This window comes from Rhineura floridana, chromosome 5, assembly GCF_030035675.1.
Source record: "Rhineura floridana isolate rRhiFlo1 chromosome 5, rRhiFlo1.hap2, whole genome shotgun sequence".
NCBI classification, from domain to species: domain Eukaryota; kingdom Metazoa; phylum Chordata; class Lepidosauria; order Squamata; family Rhineuridae; genus Rhineura; species Rhineura floridana.
The window spans coordinates 111,899,275-111,916,443 of record NC_084484.1 but is presented as its reverse complement, the minus strand read 5'-3'; the positions used below and the strand labels follow the sequence as shown (position 1 = coordinate 111,916,443).

Here is a 17,169-nt window from a genome sequence, read left to right as displayed (position 1 = left end):
TTTTAAGTTACATTGATCTAATTTTAAAAATGTTTATTGTATTGTTGATTGTATTTTAATATTATTTTGTTATTCATTGTATTTTTATACTATTTTATGTTCACCGCCCAGAGAGCTATCGCTAGTCGGGCGGTATATAAATTTAATAAATAAATAAATAAATAAATAAATAAACAAAATAACCTAAACTAAAGCAAAAGAGTGTAATGTTTGGCTTGAACCTACTTTTTTAAAAAGATTGTTTTTTTCATTACTCGATACAGGAAAAAAACATGTATAGGTCAGCCAAGAATGTCCATTCCAAGATATTTCATGCACGTTTTTTCATTGATAGAGTACTCTCTTTCTAACAGTTGTAATTCCCATGTACTCTCAGTCTGAAGCTTTATTTTTTTAAAGTTTTTGAATATATTTTTCAGAGTTGCAGATATATTACTTCCTTTGCATTTGCTTTGTTTAAATTTTCCCATTGACTATTTTTAACTGCTGTGTTCTTTAGGAGAAAAATGCTAATTGAAGGTATAAAAATTTATACTTAGACCTTTGGAATACTTCTACATTTGAGGAAGATATTAGGCAGTCACTGCTATTGACAAAAGAACTCCTTTCACTTTACAAAGCAATACTCTGCTTTGCATAGCCTAGGAAAGCAAAGTAGAACATTGAACTACACATACCTCTTTCACTACAACTCTCTTCATTCATTGAGAGGGCTCTCACCATGTTCAGCTGAACACAGACTCTCTCTGCAGACCTTCATGCTCAGTGTGTGAAAGACTGGGAGAAGAGCAACATGCACGTCTAATGCCATAAGCAGAAGATCATACCCTTGTCCACTACATTAAACAGAATAACTACAACTCCATAGTGGCATATTCAATCATTTACCCATGATGCTCACCATTCACTTATCAGTATCAGACTCCATCAGCCCCATGGAATCTATCTTTGATTTGCTGTGAATGTAAATTCTATTTGCACGCATGTTAGTTTGGTGCAATCACTGGAAATGTAGACTACAGGAGAAATCTTCAAGAAACCTGTCATCAAGCATAATTTAAAGAGCTCTTGGTCAGAGTCCACCATGGCTAGGACTATAGAGACCAAAGTTAATGGAACTGTTTACATAAGGATTGCTCTCCCTGTATGGAGACAAAATGGTGTTAACTATAGTCATGTAAACAGCCACAAACAGAATGCTTTCCTGCATTTACTGAACTTTTAGAGAAATTTGGAGCATGGACCAGTGGATGACTATGCCTCAATTGTCAGTTCTTTTCTACTATGAACTGCTAGGTGCTGCAATAGAGAATGGATCGATTTTCACATTCTGCACAGTTTTCTAGTTGACTGAATTGTCATTTCCAGAGATATCAAAAAACGTGCAATAGAAAAAAAACCCTCCACATCAAGTTACATAAACTTAGTAAAGACATTGATAGAGTTAGAGTCAAGGGAAAACCTACAGTGAAGTTCATTTTTGGTAAATATTCACTAATAGGCAAAAAAGCCTTGAGGTTTACGAACATACCTATAGGCCACAGATATTTCTATCAAACTTTAAAAAGCAGGGAAATTGGGCAGCTATAGTGAATGCACCAGGGGAGCAGTAGACCTGACTTCCTGTCTGAGATATTGTACAGCCCTACAAATTTGTCAAAATGCAAACACAATTAGGGTTGGTCTTTCACAGTCCAATCTACTTGCTTTGTAGCTTGGAAGAATTTGGTATAGGATTTTGTCTATAATAGGCAAGGTTTTTTGCCTATTAGTGAATTTCTCTGCTTTTTAATCTGGGATGTAAGAAATGGGATCCTGTGCAAGTTTGCAGAGAATGGATTGATCATTTGCATGTTTATTGAGTTCAGTGGGATTTACTCCCGTGCAATCATGCTTAGGATAGGTAAAACTGACCAGTGGGGGGGGAAGGGAGGGAGGGCTGGAGTGGGCAGGAGAGGAGGAAGAAGGAAGAGGAGAGGCGAAAGAAAGGAAAGGCAGGTCTGATCATTTGCATGCTTATTCAGTTCAATGGGATTTCTTCTTGTGCAGTCATGGTTAGGATAGGTAAAACTGACCATGGGGGAGGGAAAAGGAGAGGAAAGGAGGAAGGGAGGGGAGAGTGGAGGGGGAGGGGGAAAGAGGGTTTTGGAAGGGGAGGTGATGGGAGGCAGGAGAAGGGGAGGGCAGGTTTGATCATTTGCATGCTTATTAAGTTCAATGGGGTTTACTCCCATGCAATCATGCTTAAGATAGGTAAAACTATCTTGGAGGAGGATGGGGAGGGGAGAGAGAGGAGGGGAAGGACAAGGAAGGGGAAGGAGGGGATTGGAAGGGGATGTGGGAGGGGGAGGGAAGGGCAAAGGAAGGGGTGGGAAAGGGGCAAGAGGAGGGGATAGGAGGGAGCAGGAGGAGAGGGCAGGTTTGATTATTTGCTTGCTTATTGAGTTCAAAGGGATTTACTCCCATGCAATCATGCTTAAGATAGGTAAAACTGACCATGGGGAGGAGGGGCAGAAGGGGCAGGGGAGGTGGAAGGAGGGGATTCGAAGGGGAGGGGAGGGAGGGGCAAAGGGAGGGGAGGAAAGGGGCAAGAGGGAGGGGATATGAGGGAGGAGAGGGAGGGTTTGATCATTTTCATACTTTTTGAATTCAATAGGATTTATTTCTGTGCAATCATGTTTAGGATAGGTGAAACTGACCTGGGGGAGGGGCAGGGAGGGGAGGAGGAAGGGAGGAGATTGGGTGGGAGGGCACTGGGCAGAGGGAAGCCCCTTTCCTTTCCAAAAGGAAAACATTGTGAACAGTATCATTGCCTTTCAGAGTTTCCCCCACCTTTTTATTCTACAGCAGGCACACATAGCCTCCCACCCACATTTAAACCAAAGCTGTCCCTGGCCACATCCACACCAGACCTTTATTTCATTTTAGACAGTCATGGCTTCTCTCAAAGAATCCTGGGAAGTGCAGTTAGTGAAGGGTGTTGAGAGTTGCTAGGAGACGCCCTGTTCCACTCACAGAGCTTCAGTCAGAGCGGCTGACTGTTAAACTATTCTGGCTACTAGAGCTCTCTCAGTGGAACAGGAGTTTCCTCTCAGCACCCTTCACAAACTACACTTCCCAGGATTCTTTGGGGGAAGCCCGACTGTCTAAAGTGAAATAAAGGTCTGGTGCGGGTGTGGCCTCCTGATTAGCCAAGTGAAGCAGCTGTGAGTCTGGCTTTTAGAACACACTGACAGTTGGTTCTAACTGAGCATGCCTGATACTATCATTCAGTTCAATGCAAAATTTCTTAAATTAATTAAAAATCAGCCAGGCTTTTTTTAAAAAAACCTTTAAACTGCAGAAGATGAAGGTCAGAGTATGGGGAAAGGTCAGTAATAGGATTATAGGTACTCTGTGACCATGGCTGATTTTTAATTAATTTCAACAAATTATGAGAACTGTGACAGAAAAAGTCCAAAAGGAATCTGGTTTTTCTCTCTCTCTTTTTACACTTTGAACTCTCAATTCTCTCTGACTGTTTTGTGTATCGCCATGAAGATTTAGAGGATTGTTAAGCAAGCGTTTCTGAGTTCAGGACTATAAGTTTTGTAAGGTTTTGCTTTGACATGAGCTTATGGGAAGCATCAGAATGGCATGGGGGTATTTCAATTTAACATTGCAGAATGTGAAAAATCCATCCTGGCTATAGTATACAGCCAGTCTTGTGGCTGTATAATAAATTAGTGGCATTTTGTTTTGGAGCAACTTTTTAAGACTGGGGGACTAGATAGGAAAAAAAAGTGCCTCGCTGTGTGTGATCTGATGATTTAAACAGAATCATAGAAATAAAGTGAAAACCTGAGGCATTCAGCCAAGATTTGATTGTGTATGATTCCTATACACAAGATTTCCTATTCATGGACCATTAATAGTTCCATTGGCAAAAAATAATGTAGAAAAGCTATTTTGCTTGTATCTTGAAATATACTTTCAAGTTGGCTCACAGTTTCTTCCAAGCCATCAGACTGCAAGACACATCGTTTTTATATGTTTATATTGAAATTGAAAGCAGTCAAGGGAGGGATCCAAAACTAAACAAAGGGGTAAGAAAATGGCAGGTAAGTTTGTACGTGCACAGTAATGTACATTGGGCCAGTAATAAATTCCTAACCAGATGCAAGCTGCACGGGTCTTCATTGTCTGTGACCACCCAGAAAAGACATCTTGGATTTATAGACAAAACCTCACTGAATATGTCAACTCACTTCAGTGTTAAGAGTTATTATGAAAGATACTGAAAAGAGAACTGCAAGGATAACGATACCATACACTCCCGTTTGGAACACCATGTACAATTCTGTTTGGCCTATCTTAAAATGGGTTTCATCGAGTTGGAAAATACATGGGAAAGGGCAATTAGAATGATCAAGGAGCTGCAACAGCTTCTTTACAAGGAAAGGCTAACACACTTAAGGATGTTTAGTCTGGAGAAAAAGATGAAGAAGGGACATGACAGAGGTTTATAGAATTATGGAAAGTGAGGAGTGAATGCAGAGATCAGTGACAGCTGCTGCTCACTGGGGCTGGCAGGGTAAAGGACAGGACAATGACAAGGCATCTAAGACTAGGTGGACCAAAGGTAGGCAGAGCCACAGGTGACAACAGGGAGAGCACACTTGACACACACACACACACACACACAGGCACACACAGAGAGTTTAAATTGTGGGAGGAGAAAGAAAGAGCAAAGAAAAGGGATGGGACAGAAGAGAAATAACAAGACTAAGGGCTCATCCAGACGACTGCAAAATGTGTGACACGCCCGCTATGTGTGTTCATTATTTTTCGGTCGTCCAAATGACGTCTGGCGCTGTTACACATTTTCGCGGGTTAAATCCGCTCCTTGCAATACCGGCAAAAATGTGATTTGCTGTTTAAAATCGGGAATCATCCGCTGTGCCTTCAGGAGTTAGGATGCAATACCGCAGACTTTACAGCTGATGGGCGGTTCTTGGGCGGTTCCACTTGCCCCTTCTCCTCATTCCAGCCAATCACTTATCTGCACTTTTGCGCATGTGCGAGAATAAGCCCGGGAAAATTGAACCAATCATCGCAATGGTGGGGTGTTGGGGGGGGTCTGCAACTACTGCGCAGATGCATTTTATTTTTTGCCAGCCTGCAAACTGGGCGGCCGCTCTGGGTGAGATCTGCAATGCACAGCAAGCAAGAAAGGGGGGGTAGTCAGTTTCAGCTTGCCTCCGAAAGCCTTGTCAATTTCATTCTACTTGCTGGGGCTTTTTCTTCAAATCAGAAAAGCATACATTAGTTTAAGTGTAATATTGCAAATGCAAACAAGAAAAGAGCTTCTGGTTGGTTTCAAGCCTGCTCTGGAAAGCTTTGTCAATTTCATTCTCTGTGGGAAGGAAAGGGAGAAGGAGGGGGGGTGACACGTTTCTTGCTTTTTTGGAGAAATAAGTGCATTGCCAGCATGTGTATCTCCTTAAATATCAATAAAGGCAGAAAAGCATACATTTGTTTAAGTGTAATATCGCAAATGCAAACAAGAAAAGGGTGTCAATTTCATTCTCCATGGGAAGGCAGGCATGAAACCGACCAGCAGCCTTTCCTTCCCAGGCCTCCTTTACAGCCATATTGTGCTTCCTTGCAAAGGGGGAGAGGAGCATATGTAATTTTTTTGCTGACCAATTGGTTGATAGGGGGAGGTTTTAGAGGCGGAGCTTGGAAGAAGTAAAAAGAATGTAGGGGTCTTACCGCTGCGTGTGCGGGTGCAAAAAAGTGTTTTTTTTTAATTGGGAAAGAGTGAACTAAAAGGCAAAGTGAGGACTATCAGATGACAAACCGAATATGGAAACTGTGGATTATCCCGCTCCATTTGGATAAGCCCTAATAGATGGGAGGGGGAAGAAAGAGCAAGGTTGGGTGGGGGGAGGTAAAAAGGTTCAGGGATGAAGAGGGAACTTTTCTGTGTTGTGTTGCATGGAAGGAAGTATTTTTTTCTCCCAGTACAGCTCTGAAGCCAGATGATCTTGACATGGTACCACGGGCATGCTTTAATCCAAAGCAACACAACCTGCTTGCTCCTTCTGCTGCTTCCTCCCCAGTTTCCATAGTGTGTTGCCTAAATTTCTCTTTCTCAGAAAAGAACTGCAGCAGCAGCAGCAATGGGATTGGCTGAAAGCATCCTAAACAGAATTCATTTAGGAGAAAGGGAGAGGACAGCAATCTCTAAGGAAAGGATGCTGGAAAAGGGGTAGAAGGAAAGGACAGAGAAAGGGAGAGACAAAAGTCAACAAAATTCTGATTGTTCTAAAACAGCTGGGGGGGGATAGTTGTAGACCAAAGGAAATCAGGAAACAATGTTTTTGTAAGAAAATGGACCATTGTTTTTCTGCCCTTTCTGCAAAAGTTTGGTCAGCCGCAGAAGGTGTGGGGTGGGGTTTCAATCTGAGGCCCAGGAATCTAACTGCTCTTGCTGATTGTCAAACACAAGAACCCACAAGGAGGAGTGGACGAAGCGGTTCAAGTTTCACACACTTCCCTATGTGGGTGCAGATTTATCCCAGCAAGGAAGGACAACAGGGCAGGGCAGAGAAGAAACACTCATCTTCCTTCCTTTGTTGTTATTCCACTATAAGTTTAACAGAAGGGTCAGGGCTTCATTGTGATGGGCACAGGATGCATCAGACAAGGAGAAGTATTTGCTTTGCTAACATGAAACTGACCAGGCAGGTGATGTCTCACTTTCTCCCACAGCTTGGGTGGGGGATCCAATATGATTCAGGAAGAGGAGGTGGTGAAGGGGGGATTGAGTGGGTGGATACTGGGCGAGTAACCAGTCTGGGGAACACAAGAGCAAGGATGAAAAAAAGGAGGCTGCAATAGAGGAATTTGGCTCCTTAAGTCAATGCACTACTCCGGGGCAAAAGAGAGCCGGGGAGTGCCAGTCCTCCCTCTTTGTCCCTCACATACACACACATGAAGAAGATAAGGACTTTGAAGGGGAAGGGGTGCCCCCTCAATGCCCAAGAAAGCGAAGGGGACAGAACTCATTTACTCTGTAATAACTAAAGCGGGAGGTGGGGAAGATGTTCAGCTGGGAGAGACGTGCAATTGACAAGAAACAATGAAACTGCCCCCCAAAAGCATCCCCTTCTCTATTAGCAATATCAATACTCCAGACGGATGCAGTAAACATGCAAAATAGGGGGTGGGGACACGAAACAGCGACATGAATCCTTCCCAGAGGAACACCGACTAGTGTGAACAGAAAACAGCGGATCTGAATGTAGAATGTGATCCTTGCAAATCTATCACAATGGCAAAAGCTGCATCTTTACTATGTCTTTCAGCTCCCATGTGAATGGGCCCTGAGATATTATAACAGGGGGAAAAGGCTCAAGCTCTGGGATTAAGCGGGGGGAACAGAAGCTGCTGGGGAGACTGGAAGCTTTTGGTGAGTCACTGCCTTTTTTACATCTCACCCTCATATGATTAGAGTTCAGTGTCACTCATTGAAATGGACTTGTGATTAATTCAAGATAGACAAAAGAAAGCACTTCCTCACAATATCCATAATTAATCAGTTGAATTACCACAAAAAGTGGTCTGTCAGTGTTTTGTTGCATATGAGTGAAATGAGTGTCTGATCCATTGTTTTAAATATATCAAATATGGTTAAATGTGTGTCTATGCAACAATGGATCACACACTCATTTCAAATAAAATACTGGGGGGGGGGTGCACTCTCTAGGAATAAACAGATCTGACTCACACAAGCATAAAATGGAGTGGTTGCCACCTAAAATCCAAAAAGCACAGACAACTGTTATATGAAGCAGTTCTTTTCGCAATGAAGACTATGTTAACCATGTCAGCAGAGATATTTCATTGGCATAGTAAAACTACAAAAAGAGCTGGTTCATATCATAACAACTTGTCATGTGGAGCAACCCTCTCATGTTTTGTGCATCTCATGCAGTAGCCACATTGCCAAACTGCCATGAATATCTACATTCTTTAGTAATATTGCTCAGTACCTTCTGTTTGGCAGCCAAACATTTATGTGAAGAGACTGATTAAGTCGCATGGTGATTTTTATTATGTCATTTTCCCAGGATGAAGTGCTTACATGAAGGACACCCTAAATGGGTGTGTGTGTGTGTGTGTGTGTGTGTGTAGAAAATACATCAAAGGAAAAATGTTTTTGATAGCATTTGATATGGTATCTCTAGATTTCCCCCCCCTCATTATCACTAATTCATGCAAACACTTGAGCACATGAAAATAGTATGGCTAGGACCATGTCTGGGCTGAATTGGACTAAAATTAGCATTTGCCTATTTGAGAAGGTGAGGTCTTTACTTGAACTACTATGGTAAGGGCAATTAGCAATATATATACTCATGGTGCCTTTTGCTACTGATTACCCTGTGGATTTCATGTCCACTTACAACAGGAGCAGTTATATCAATGGCTTTTTATGACGTGGGGAAGCATGGTAGTTCAGTGGTACAGCATATGCTTTGCATACAGAAAGTCCTAGGTTTAATCCCTGGTGTCTTCATGCAGGACTGGAAAAGACTCCATTCTGAAACTCTGGAGAGCTAGTCAGTGTACACCAGGCTTCACCAACCTGGTGCCTTCCAGATGTTTTAGACTACAATACTCATCAGCCCCAGACATCATGGGCTTTGATGGCTGAAGCTGATGTGAGTTATAATCCAAAACATCTGAAGGTTGGTGAAAGCTGTGTAGACCAGGGGTTCCCAAACTGATCCATGGACTATGAGCTCCATTCAGGTGGTCCATGGCATGTCTGTAGACAATACTTACAATATGCATTTTGTAGAATTGTAAGGAATACAAATTGTAATACAATAAAATACAATGTAAGAAATACAAAGCAATAAAATACAATTAACAATCATAGATGATCTAGCACACCACATTACAACTGCTACAACTGGCAAAAGAAAATAATTAAGTGGTGTGCCAAGACCCTTGCAATTTTCAAGGGGTCTATGGAGAAAAAGTGAGTGCTTTGGGTACCAAAAAGAGAACCAGTTCCTAACCTAGGTCTTTGGCAGACGTGCCATTTAAACTTTAAAAAGGTTATAGCATTTTAACCTTTTGCACAGTATAACTGTACAGATCAGGACAGAGATGAGGGGAGAGCTATAGGACAGCAGAGTCCTGCCCTGATGGTGTTTAATCTTCAGATTCTCCATCATGGTTGGCTGCAGCAACCAAAACAGTCAGTGGGAAAAACTGGTACAATATAGGAATGACAAGTAATGGAATGCCATTCCTCCTTCTGAAATGATGCTTCTAGCTTTTCTTTGTTTTTCTGCCATTGGCTGTCCTATTTGCTACACATAGTCCCCTCCAAGAATACTTCAGCGGTATTCCAACAGGAAGCAAAATACTTTTGTGACCATAGAAACTGGTCATACTTACTGGGTAGCTGAGGGGTTGTAGCGACTGTGGGCACCAAAGTAGGTTCTGGATAAATACTTTCAGTGCAGCCCCCATTTGTCAGTCCAATATCATCAATGGCAATGCCATCCCATCCGGGTCTTTTAAAAGCATCAAAAGCAACCTGGAATATCACGGGAAATGTTACATGCACCCTTTCATTTTGGATTTACTGGTAGAGACAGTCATGCCACTTAGGGAGGATGGAGGGGGGGGGAAAGGAACATATTTTCCATTGTTTCATAATATCATTCCTATAACACCATTAAGCTTATGCAAATATATATTACATTGCTTTAAGATATTTTCAAAGTTGATTTAAATTGCTATAGTTTTAAATTGTCTTTGTTTTATTTTCTATCAGTAAATATTTTCTAAGCAGTGAACATTGCTAAACCAGTGTTGCCTGCTCATTCCACACCTGTCCCCTCACCACCCTTTCTTCCCTCACACCCTTGCCTTGCATGCTGCACTGCTGCTGTGCTGCGCCCCACCCCCACATGATGCTACACGATGGTGTGATGGCTTAGTAAAATATATCATTAGATCAGATATATATGCTTGAGTCAGCCAATGGTTAATGATGAGATGAACCAATAATAACAGGATAAAAAGATGAAATGATAACATTGACATGTTTATAGTTATAATTATGATTATGATTAAAGATAGCTTTGACAAGGCATTCTAGAAAAATGATTATATTTTCCACTTGATTTCCTCTAATCCCACTAGTTGTGTACTTTAGCTTTAAATTCCCTAGCATATTGAATCAAGAAAAATCATAGTTAATCTATCCAAGGCAGATGCTCAAGCCTTGTGGCCTTCAGCTTCGGCGAAGCAGGAAGCAAGGCAGGTGGAGTCCTGCAAGAAAGAAGGAAAAGTAATCCAGAAGACAAGTCCGCCCTCCCCTCCCAAGCAGATCTAACTAGCCAAAAGATTGAATACACCTCTAATATTGATCAGCAATCTGGACCAGGAGTTTGGCATTTTCCAATAAATTCTACATGAATTTTATTGAGTGAGGATGGACCCCCATAATGTGAAATCATACATAGTCTATGAATTACTATAATCTTCCTGAGAGGGGAAAATAATGAGTAAGTGGACCCTTGCTTCTTTAGTGATTTCCAGACAAGTGTCCTTTCACACACTTTAGCTTGCCAATGTGCCAAAACATATGCTGTCATTGTTTTGACTTCATAGTCATGACTCCCAAATTTAAACCAAAGCTGCCCCTAGCCAATCCATAGCAGACATTGATTCCACTTTAAACAGTCATGGCTTCCCTCAAACAATCCTAGGAAGTGTAGTTTGTGAAGGGTGTTGACAGTTGCTAGGAAATATTCCCCTCACAGAGCTTCAAACAGAGGGGCTGACTGTTCAACTACTCTGACCACTGGACTCTGTCAGGGCCATAGGAGTCTCCCAACAACTCTCAGCACCCTTCACAAACTACACTTCTCAGGATTCTTTGAGGGAAGCCATGACTGTTTAAAGTGGAATCAATATCTGGCGTGGGTGTGGCCTCCTGATTAGCCAAACCAAACAGCCGTTAGTCTGGCTTTTAGAACCCTGACAGTTTGTTTTTACTGAGCATGCCCTGCACTATCATAGACTTCAATGTTAAATTACTTAAATTAATTAAAAATCAGCCCTGTATTTTTTTTAACTTTTAAATTGCAGAAGATGAAGGTCAGAGTATGAGGCCAGGTCAGTAATAGGATTACAGGTACTCTGTGAACATGGCTGATTTTTTAATGAATTTCAACAAATTATGAGACCACTGACAGAAAAAAGTCCAACAAGGATCTGGATTTTTTTCCTCTTGTATAAGACTTTGAACTCTCAATTCTCTGAGTGTTTTGTGTATCACCATGAAAATTTAGGGAGTTGTTAAGCAAGCGTTTCTGAGTTCAAGAGTATAGATTTTGTAAGATTTTATTTTGAGATGAGCTTATGGGAAGCAGCAGAATGGCATGGGAGTATTTTCAATTTAACATGGTGGAATGTGAAATATCCATACTGACTATAATACACAGCCACTCTCATGGCTGTATAATTACTACATACTCAGATTCTCAATACATCTTTAGTGTTTTTTTGCTCTAGACATTGTTTGTAGATGGGAAGATGATATATGGGTTCTGTAAAACTTACGGACCAAATCAGTTTTTCACTACAGGAAAAAGCTGAAAGAACAATTCTCCAATAGGAAGTTTCTGTTGATTTATCAGACAGGCTTGCCCAGTAAATTTATAAACCAGATCTAAGCATGTTCCCTTTGGAAGCCAAGTTCAACAGTGTAAGTGCATGACCAAGTGCTAGAATTGCTGCTTTGGAATTGAACGGTCCCTGGTGTGAGTCCCAAAGTGGTGGTGGTGGTGGCAGGAGGGGGGAAGAGGCTTCCTATTGCATTTCTATCTGAAGCGCTTCTAATTAATTTTAGTTATAGATATATTTCATCACTCTAGCCAAGGGCTTTAACTGGTGACAAGCTGGCTAGCCCCAGACAAAGAGAAGTTTCAGTGTTTCAATGTAATCATAATAATTTCAGCTGCCAAAATCATATAGTTGCTCATAGAAACTAGTCTTGTGTGCTCTCATCACTTTTGATAGACTGTAATGATAAAAAGTATTATTTCTGAAGATGTGAATATTGGGATAGAAGACCAGAAATAGTCAGAAAGACCCACTGAACTAAGTGACTTGACTAGAATCTCTACTGATGATAAATAGCTTGACGTACTTTAAAATAAAATGTTTCATTTAGTGTTATTTGTCCATAGTTCCAGTTGTTTCCATAATTTCCTTCTTTTTGGAAAACTGTTTTTTCAGTGTTATGATCATATGTGATTTTAATGCTCAAGCAATACACATTAATGCCATACATGTGATACCTGAATGGAAAACGAGAAGCAATTATTAAATCATATCAAATTGAAATTCACCTGACTTATCACATTATCCTGTACATTTTACTTCTAAGGTGGCTGTTGGGTCTTTTATTACACACAGCTGCAGTGTCACATACAGTCTCTTAGGCAACCCAACATTTCTCTACAGCATTCCCAGTAGGGCTGACCCTATGCTATAAATCTTCATGTGCACTTCCAAGCCCCTCAGAGATTTGGACTGTGGTCACTACATCGATCTAAATTCCATGACAAAAAATGAAGTTCATGTAATAAATTTAGGGATATGTTTTCAGAGAGCACATGGGGCCTTCAATGAAATGCTGAGTGTGAAGTGCTCCTGTTCTAGGTTTCAGCAACCCAGCATGTTTTCTTCCAGAATATTCTATTTCAGTCCCCCTTCTCCATAGTTTTCTATTCCCTCCTGTCCAACAGTCACTCAGCAGTCTGTGGCCACTGAACATGCTCAGTCCTCATTAGGCTGTTTTGGGTTCTCCTCATTTGGCTCCCCTCTTTTTTCGTATTTCTGAAAACTTTGGGATTATATTTAACATTGCTGGTTCTGACAGCACAGCAGACTTCTGCTTGTGAAATGGAAAGTTCTCCTCCTCTCCTTTGCAGCACCCCAAATACCCTCAAAATCTGCTCCAAAGGGTTGGAGGACCCAGGTTGGAGGACCCTCTGGAGCAGATTTTGAGGGTGCACAAAGACAGGAGAGAAAGGGAAAGTCCAGGTACACGAGCATAACTCTACACCCACAGTGTTGGATACAACATTTTGAGTTCCCCCAAGCCTGCTAAACATCTGTGGTTGGAGTAATTTTGAATGCATAAGGATTGACACACTCAGAGAACTGACTTTGCTGTTAGCATATATGGTATGTTCACACTACCAGAAACTTAGGCAGAAGACATCTGAAGTGGGGACTAAGGATAAGCTTAAAAGTCGAACTCTCACAGGTCTGCCTCCAGACCTCATTGGTGTGGAAATATAATAGCCTGCAAAACAAACAATCAACAATAGATATATATTTGTTAGTAGTAAAGTGTTAAGTATTAACACTACTTAAGGAGACCCACTTGCCAGTTTTCTACCCCGGGCTCCTTTGGGAGGAAGGGTGGGATATAAGTAGAATCAATAATAATAAAATAATTTATATCACAGGCTTCAATGGGACATTTTGGGTAGAGACACACTCACTGTTCTGCCAGTTCCAGTGTGTCTCCATCTCTCTCTTCTGAAAATGGGGGCACATGACGCTAGGCAAACCCCATCCCTTGTTCTGTAAACCTGGTGAGATCAGCTTGAGTGGGTTTTTTTAAAAAATCAGCTTCAAACAGATTTTGCAACTGATTGGCAGATCAACCAGTTCCCCTCCAGGTGTGGCCAATGGAAACATTTTGCTATAGGCAACTAGTGTGCTCACAGCCTTTATTTCTGTAGTTGTGTAAACAAATCTCTCTCTCTCCCCCCCCCCACTGCCCACTGACACAGATAGCAGGCAGGAAAGATGGATTCATAGCAGGATGTACAAATATACCTGCAATATAATGTTTGTTAGGATGTTTGTTTTTACATCTCAGCAATATGCTGATGGAAAGCACCCTTGCTAACTCTCATAGAGAGCTGATCACAAATATTTTGAATGGGCATGAATTAGAGTGGATCTAGTTTAGTACAGACTGAACCTAAAAAAATATTGGCTCAGTTTAAAAGTTTGAGCGGGGTGGACAGAATCTAGTCAGGTATGTTTTAAAATTGGCTAGACTGAAATTCCACCAAAAGGAGTTATGAGTTACTCTGGCAAGGTCAGTTAATCTGAAGTCACATGCACACTTACCTGGGAATAAGTCCCACTGAATGTAAAGGGATTATGTCTGTACAGACATGCATAGGATTTCATTGTAAGTATGTTTACCTGTTCCAGTGTTCTCCAAGTTTGGGTCCTCAGATGTTTTTGGACTGCAACTCTCATAATCCTCAGCAGTTTTCCCAATGGTCAGGAATGATGGGAGTTGTAATCCAATAAAATATGGGGGCATAAGGTTGAAGAACACTGGCCTAGCCTGCAATGACAGATGTTTTTATTTATTTTATTTATTTATTTCACTTGTATACCACTTTATATTTTAAAAAATCTCAAAGTGGTTTACATTTCAACAAAAATCAATATAAATCCTGCATTCAATACAGTTGCTAATAATAAGAAAAAGAATAATTCACATTTTAAGTAACATTTTAAGTAACATTAAGTAACAGTTATAAAATATATCTAAAAATTCACATGAACATTACAATAAAAGCATGTATGCAATATCTTAAGCCTGTTTTAATGGGAATTAACTATTGAAAGGAACCACTACTAAAAATGGACCCATACAGTGGACACTAGCATTGGAGAATAAAGAAAAAAGATGAGTCTTTGACCTTCACAGAGGATTCAGGGGCGCTGCAACTGGCTGGTTACACTCACCAAAAGGTAACTCAAATCCTGTATCCAGCAAAATCTTATGAGGTGTTGGATTTTTGGTGCCACAGACCTCATGGCTGTTCATCAAGACCTCTCCTTCCAGTGTAGCCCACTCCCAGGGCCTTCCTCATCTGACTGCCTGATGGCCTTCAACTCAATCCATGCTGTCCCAACCATGGTGTCCCAGATCAGCCCTTTATTTCACACTTCCACAATCAAGCCCAAGTCCAGGCAGCTCATCTTAAAAAGGAAGTCTTGTTCTCAGCATGGGTGGTCCCCCTGAACAGCAACAGTTGTGCTCTTCACATTTTGTACCTTCAGGATGTATTGAACTTATCTGGTAGCCCCTGGAGCTTTGCTTTCTGTACTGTTAGGGATGCCACTGAAGGCCCCCATAGGAGACAGGGTGGTGACCCCTGCTGTAGGCAATGGCCAAGAGCTCCAAGGCAGCTGCTTCTGTACATGTTTGTAGACATGAGAGAGATAGCCTTTTCAGGTGTGTGCAGATAGTTCCTTGTTGCAGACCTTTAAATGGGCACTGAAAATTCATTTGTTTCAGATGAACTTGGAGCAAAGCTACCATGGACCTGCAGGATTTTAGCTGGGTAGAGGGTTTTTAAGATTTTAGCTGGTTTTAAATTGTTGTTGTTCTGATAAGGTTCCCTGCTAAGGCTGGTTTTGCACATATATTTTGTGTATGTGTGCGTGCATGCGCACACACACACACACATATACAGACACATGTTGTTTTTTAATATTGTATGGAAGCTGCCTTGGAAGTGACCCTAAAAGGCAGCTAATAAATCTTTTAAATAATTAATTAAATTCTGTCAAAGCAAATAAAGTAATGGAAAAGCTGTATATGAACATATTGCAGCAGCGTTCTTTTTCATTATTGAGACAGTAGTCTCACTTCTTGAACAAAAACAAACAGATGAAAAACCCAAGGAACATGAGTACCCACAGCAGACCTTGACATATAATACAGAACAGGATCTCATACAAATGGCTACACATGAGAGATCATTGGGCTGAGAGGGGAGATCCTAGGAGCTCATGTTCTGTAGCTGCAGGCCCAACAAGCTAAAGCTAAAACTCTTGGTTTTAAGATCAGCACATAGTTTCTTTCTTTAGCTGTGGGAAGGGATGAATATATAATAACAAAAAGGGGGAAAAGGAAACTTTGTCAGTTTACATTAACAATAAAAATAATCCATCAGTCCTGACTTGGAAATTTCTATTTCCTTCCAGATCAACCGGGAATGTTCATTTTGCTCATATCTTCAATCTTACCTGATAAATTTCCAAATGTATGATCAAAGTCAGGGCCAGATGTAATAGGGAAGCTGGGGCCACTAACTCTTGCCCATTCATCATCATCATCTAGATCTTGAATCCAGTAACAAAAACCATCTTCAAAAGTGCAGTTAATTTTTTGACTGTCTTGAAATTTGAATAAATTAATGAAACAAAATTAATGTAATAAATTAACGTCAAAGTCTATAAACAATGAAACACTACAATGTACTGATTTATTATAATCCTTTTTGTATCATAAGCAAAGTGAAAGTAAAGTGCTTCCTACCCAAACCCAAAAGACACTATTCAGAAGTTAGCTTCTATGAGTCTCAGAAGAGACATGACTCTCTGGATATATTATGTCACATTGTGTCACATTATGTCACACATAATCCACACAGACTTATTCTCTGTAGTAGTTTCTCCCATTCTCAAAGCATGAAGCTAAACACTATTGCCTTGAACCAGCAAGAACATTCTGAATATACAAGCAGCCTATAATGCCAATGCCGATGCTGACTGATTAAATGTGTCTTGATCTCAATTCCCATGTGGGATCATCGTTAGGGCTGAGCAAAATAAAATGCCTAGATCCTAAAGATGCCACCTTCTACTTACAGCGGAGATTTTGAAGATGGTTGAAATTTGCCCATTATGTTGGGGAGAAGGAGCCCATCCCTGGCCTTCTCCCTTCTTGCATTGTGCTGCAAGTTGCAGCACAGCAGCAGTAGAATAGATAGCACTATGCAATGGGTAACTGGGCAACTCATGCTCTCTTTAGTGCTGTGATGCAGCCTGTCAGCCACCACAGTACAGCAAAGGAAGATAGGATTATCTAGACAATTGGGCAACTCTTCCTCTCTTCTAGACTTGCACACCAACATGTCTCTTCTTTGACTGCAAAGTTTGTGAATATCCGCACAATAAATAATTAAAAGAGATCTCCTCTGTCCCATCCTCAATTCAGAGTCCTGGTGTTGACTTTAAAGCCCTAAACAATTAATAACC

The 17,169-nt window shown here is 41.0% G+C and overlaps 1 protein-coding gene across 10 annotated transcripts in view; it reads right to left on the bottom strand.

Annotated features, from left to right (window-relative positions):
* TMPRSS15 (transmembrane serine protease 15) overlaps positions 1-17,169 on the bottom strand; it is a 105,088-nt gene that overhangs the window by 42,305 nt on the left and 45,614 nt on the right. For all 10 annotated transcript variants that reach the window (XM_061627897.1, XM_061627898.1, XM_061627899.1 and 7 more), the window contains 4 exons: positions 16,156-16,305; positions 13,285-13,390; positions 12,227-12,377; positions 9,460-9,601 (listed from right to left, as the gene is read on the bottom strand). In XM_061627897.1, coding sequence (XP_061483881.1) covers positions 9,460-9,601; positions 12,227-12,377; positions 13,285-13,390; positions 16,156-16,305 — 549 coding nt within the window. The remainder of the gene's footprint in view (positions 1-9,459; positions 9,602-12,226; positions 12,378-13,284; positions 13,391-16,155; positions 16,306-17,169) is intronic.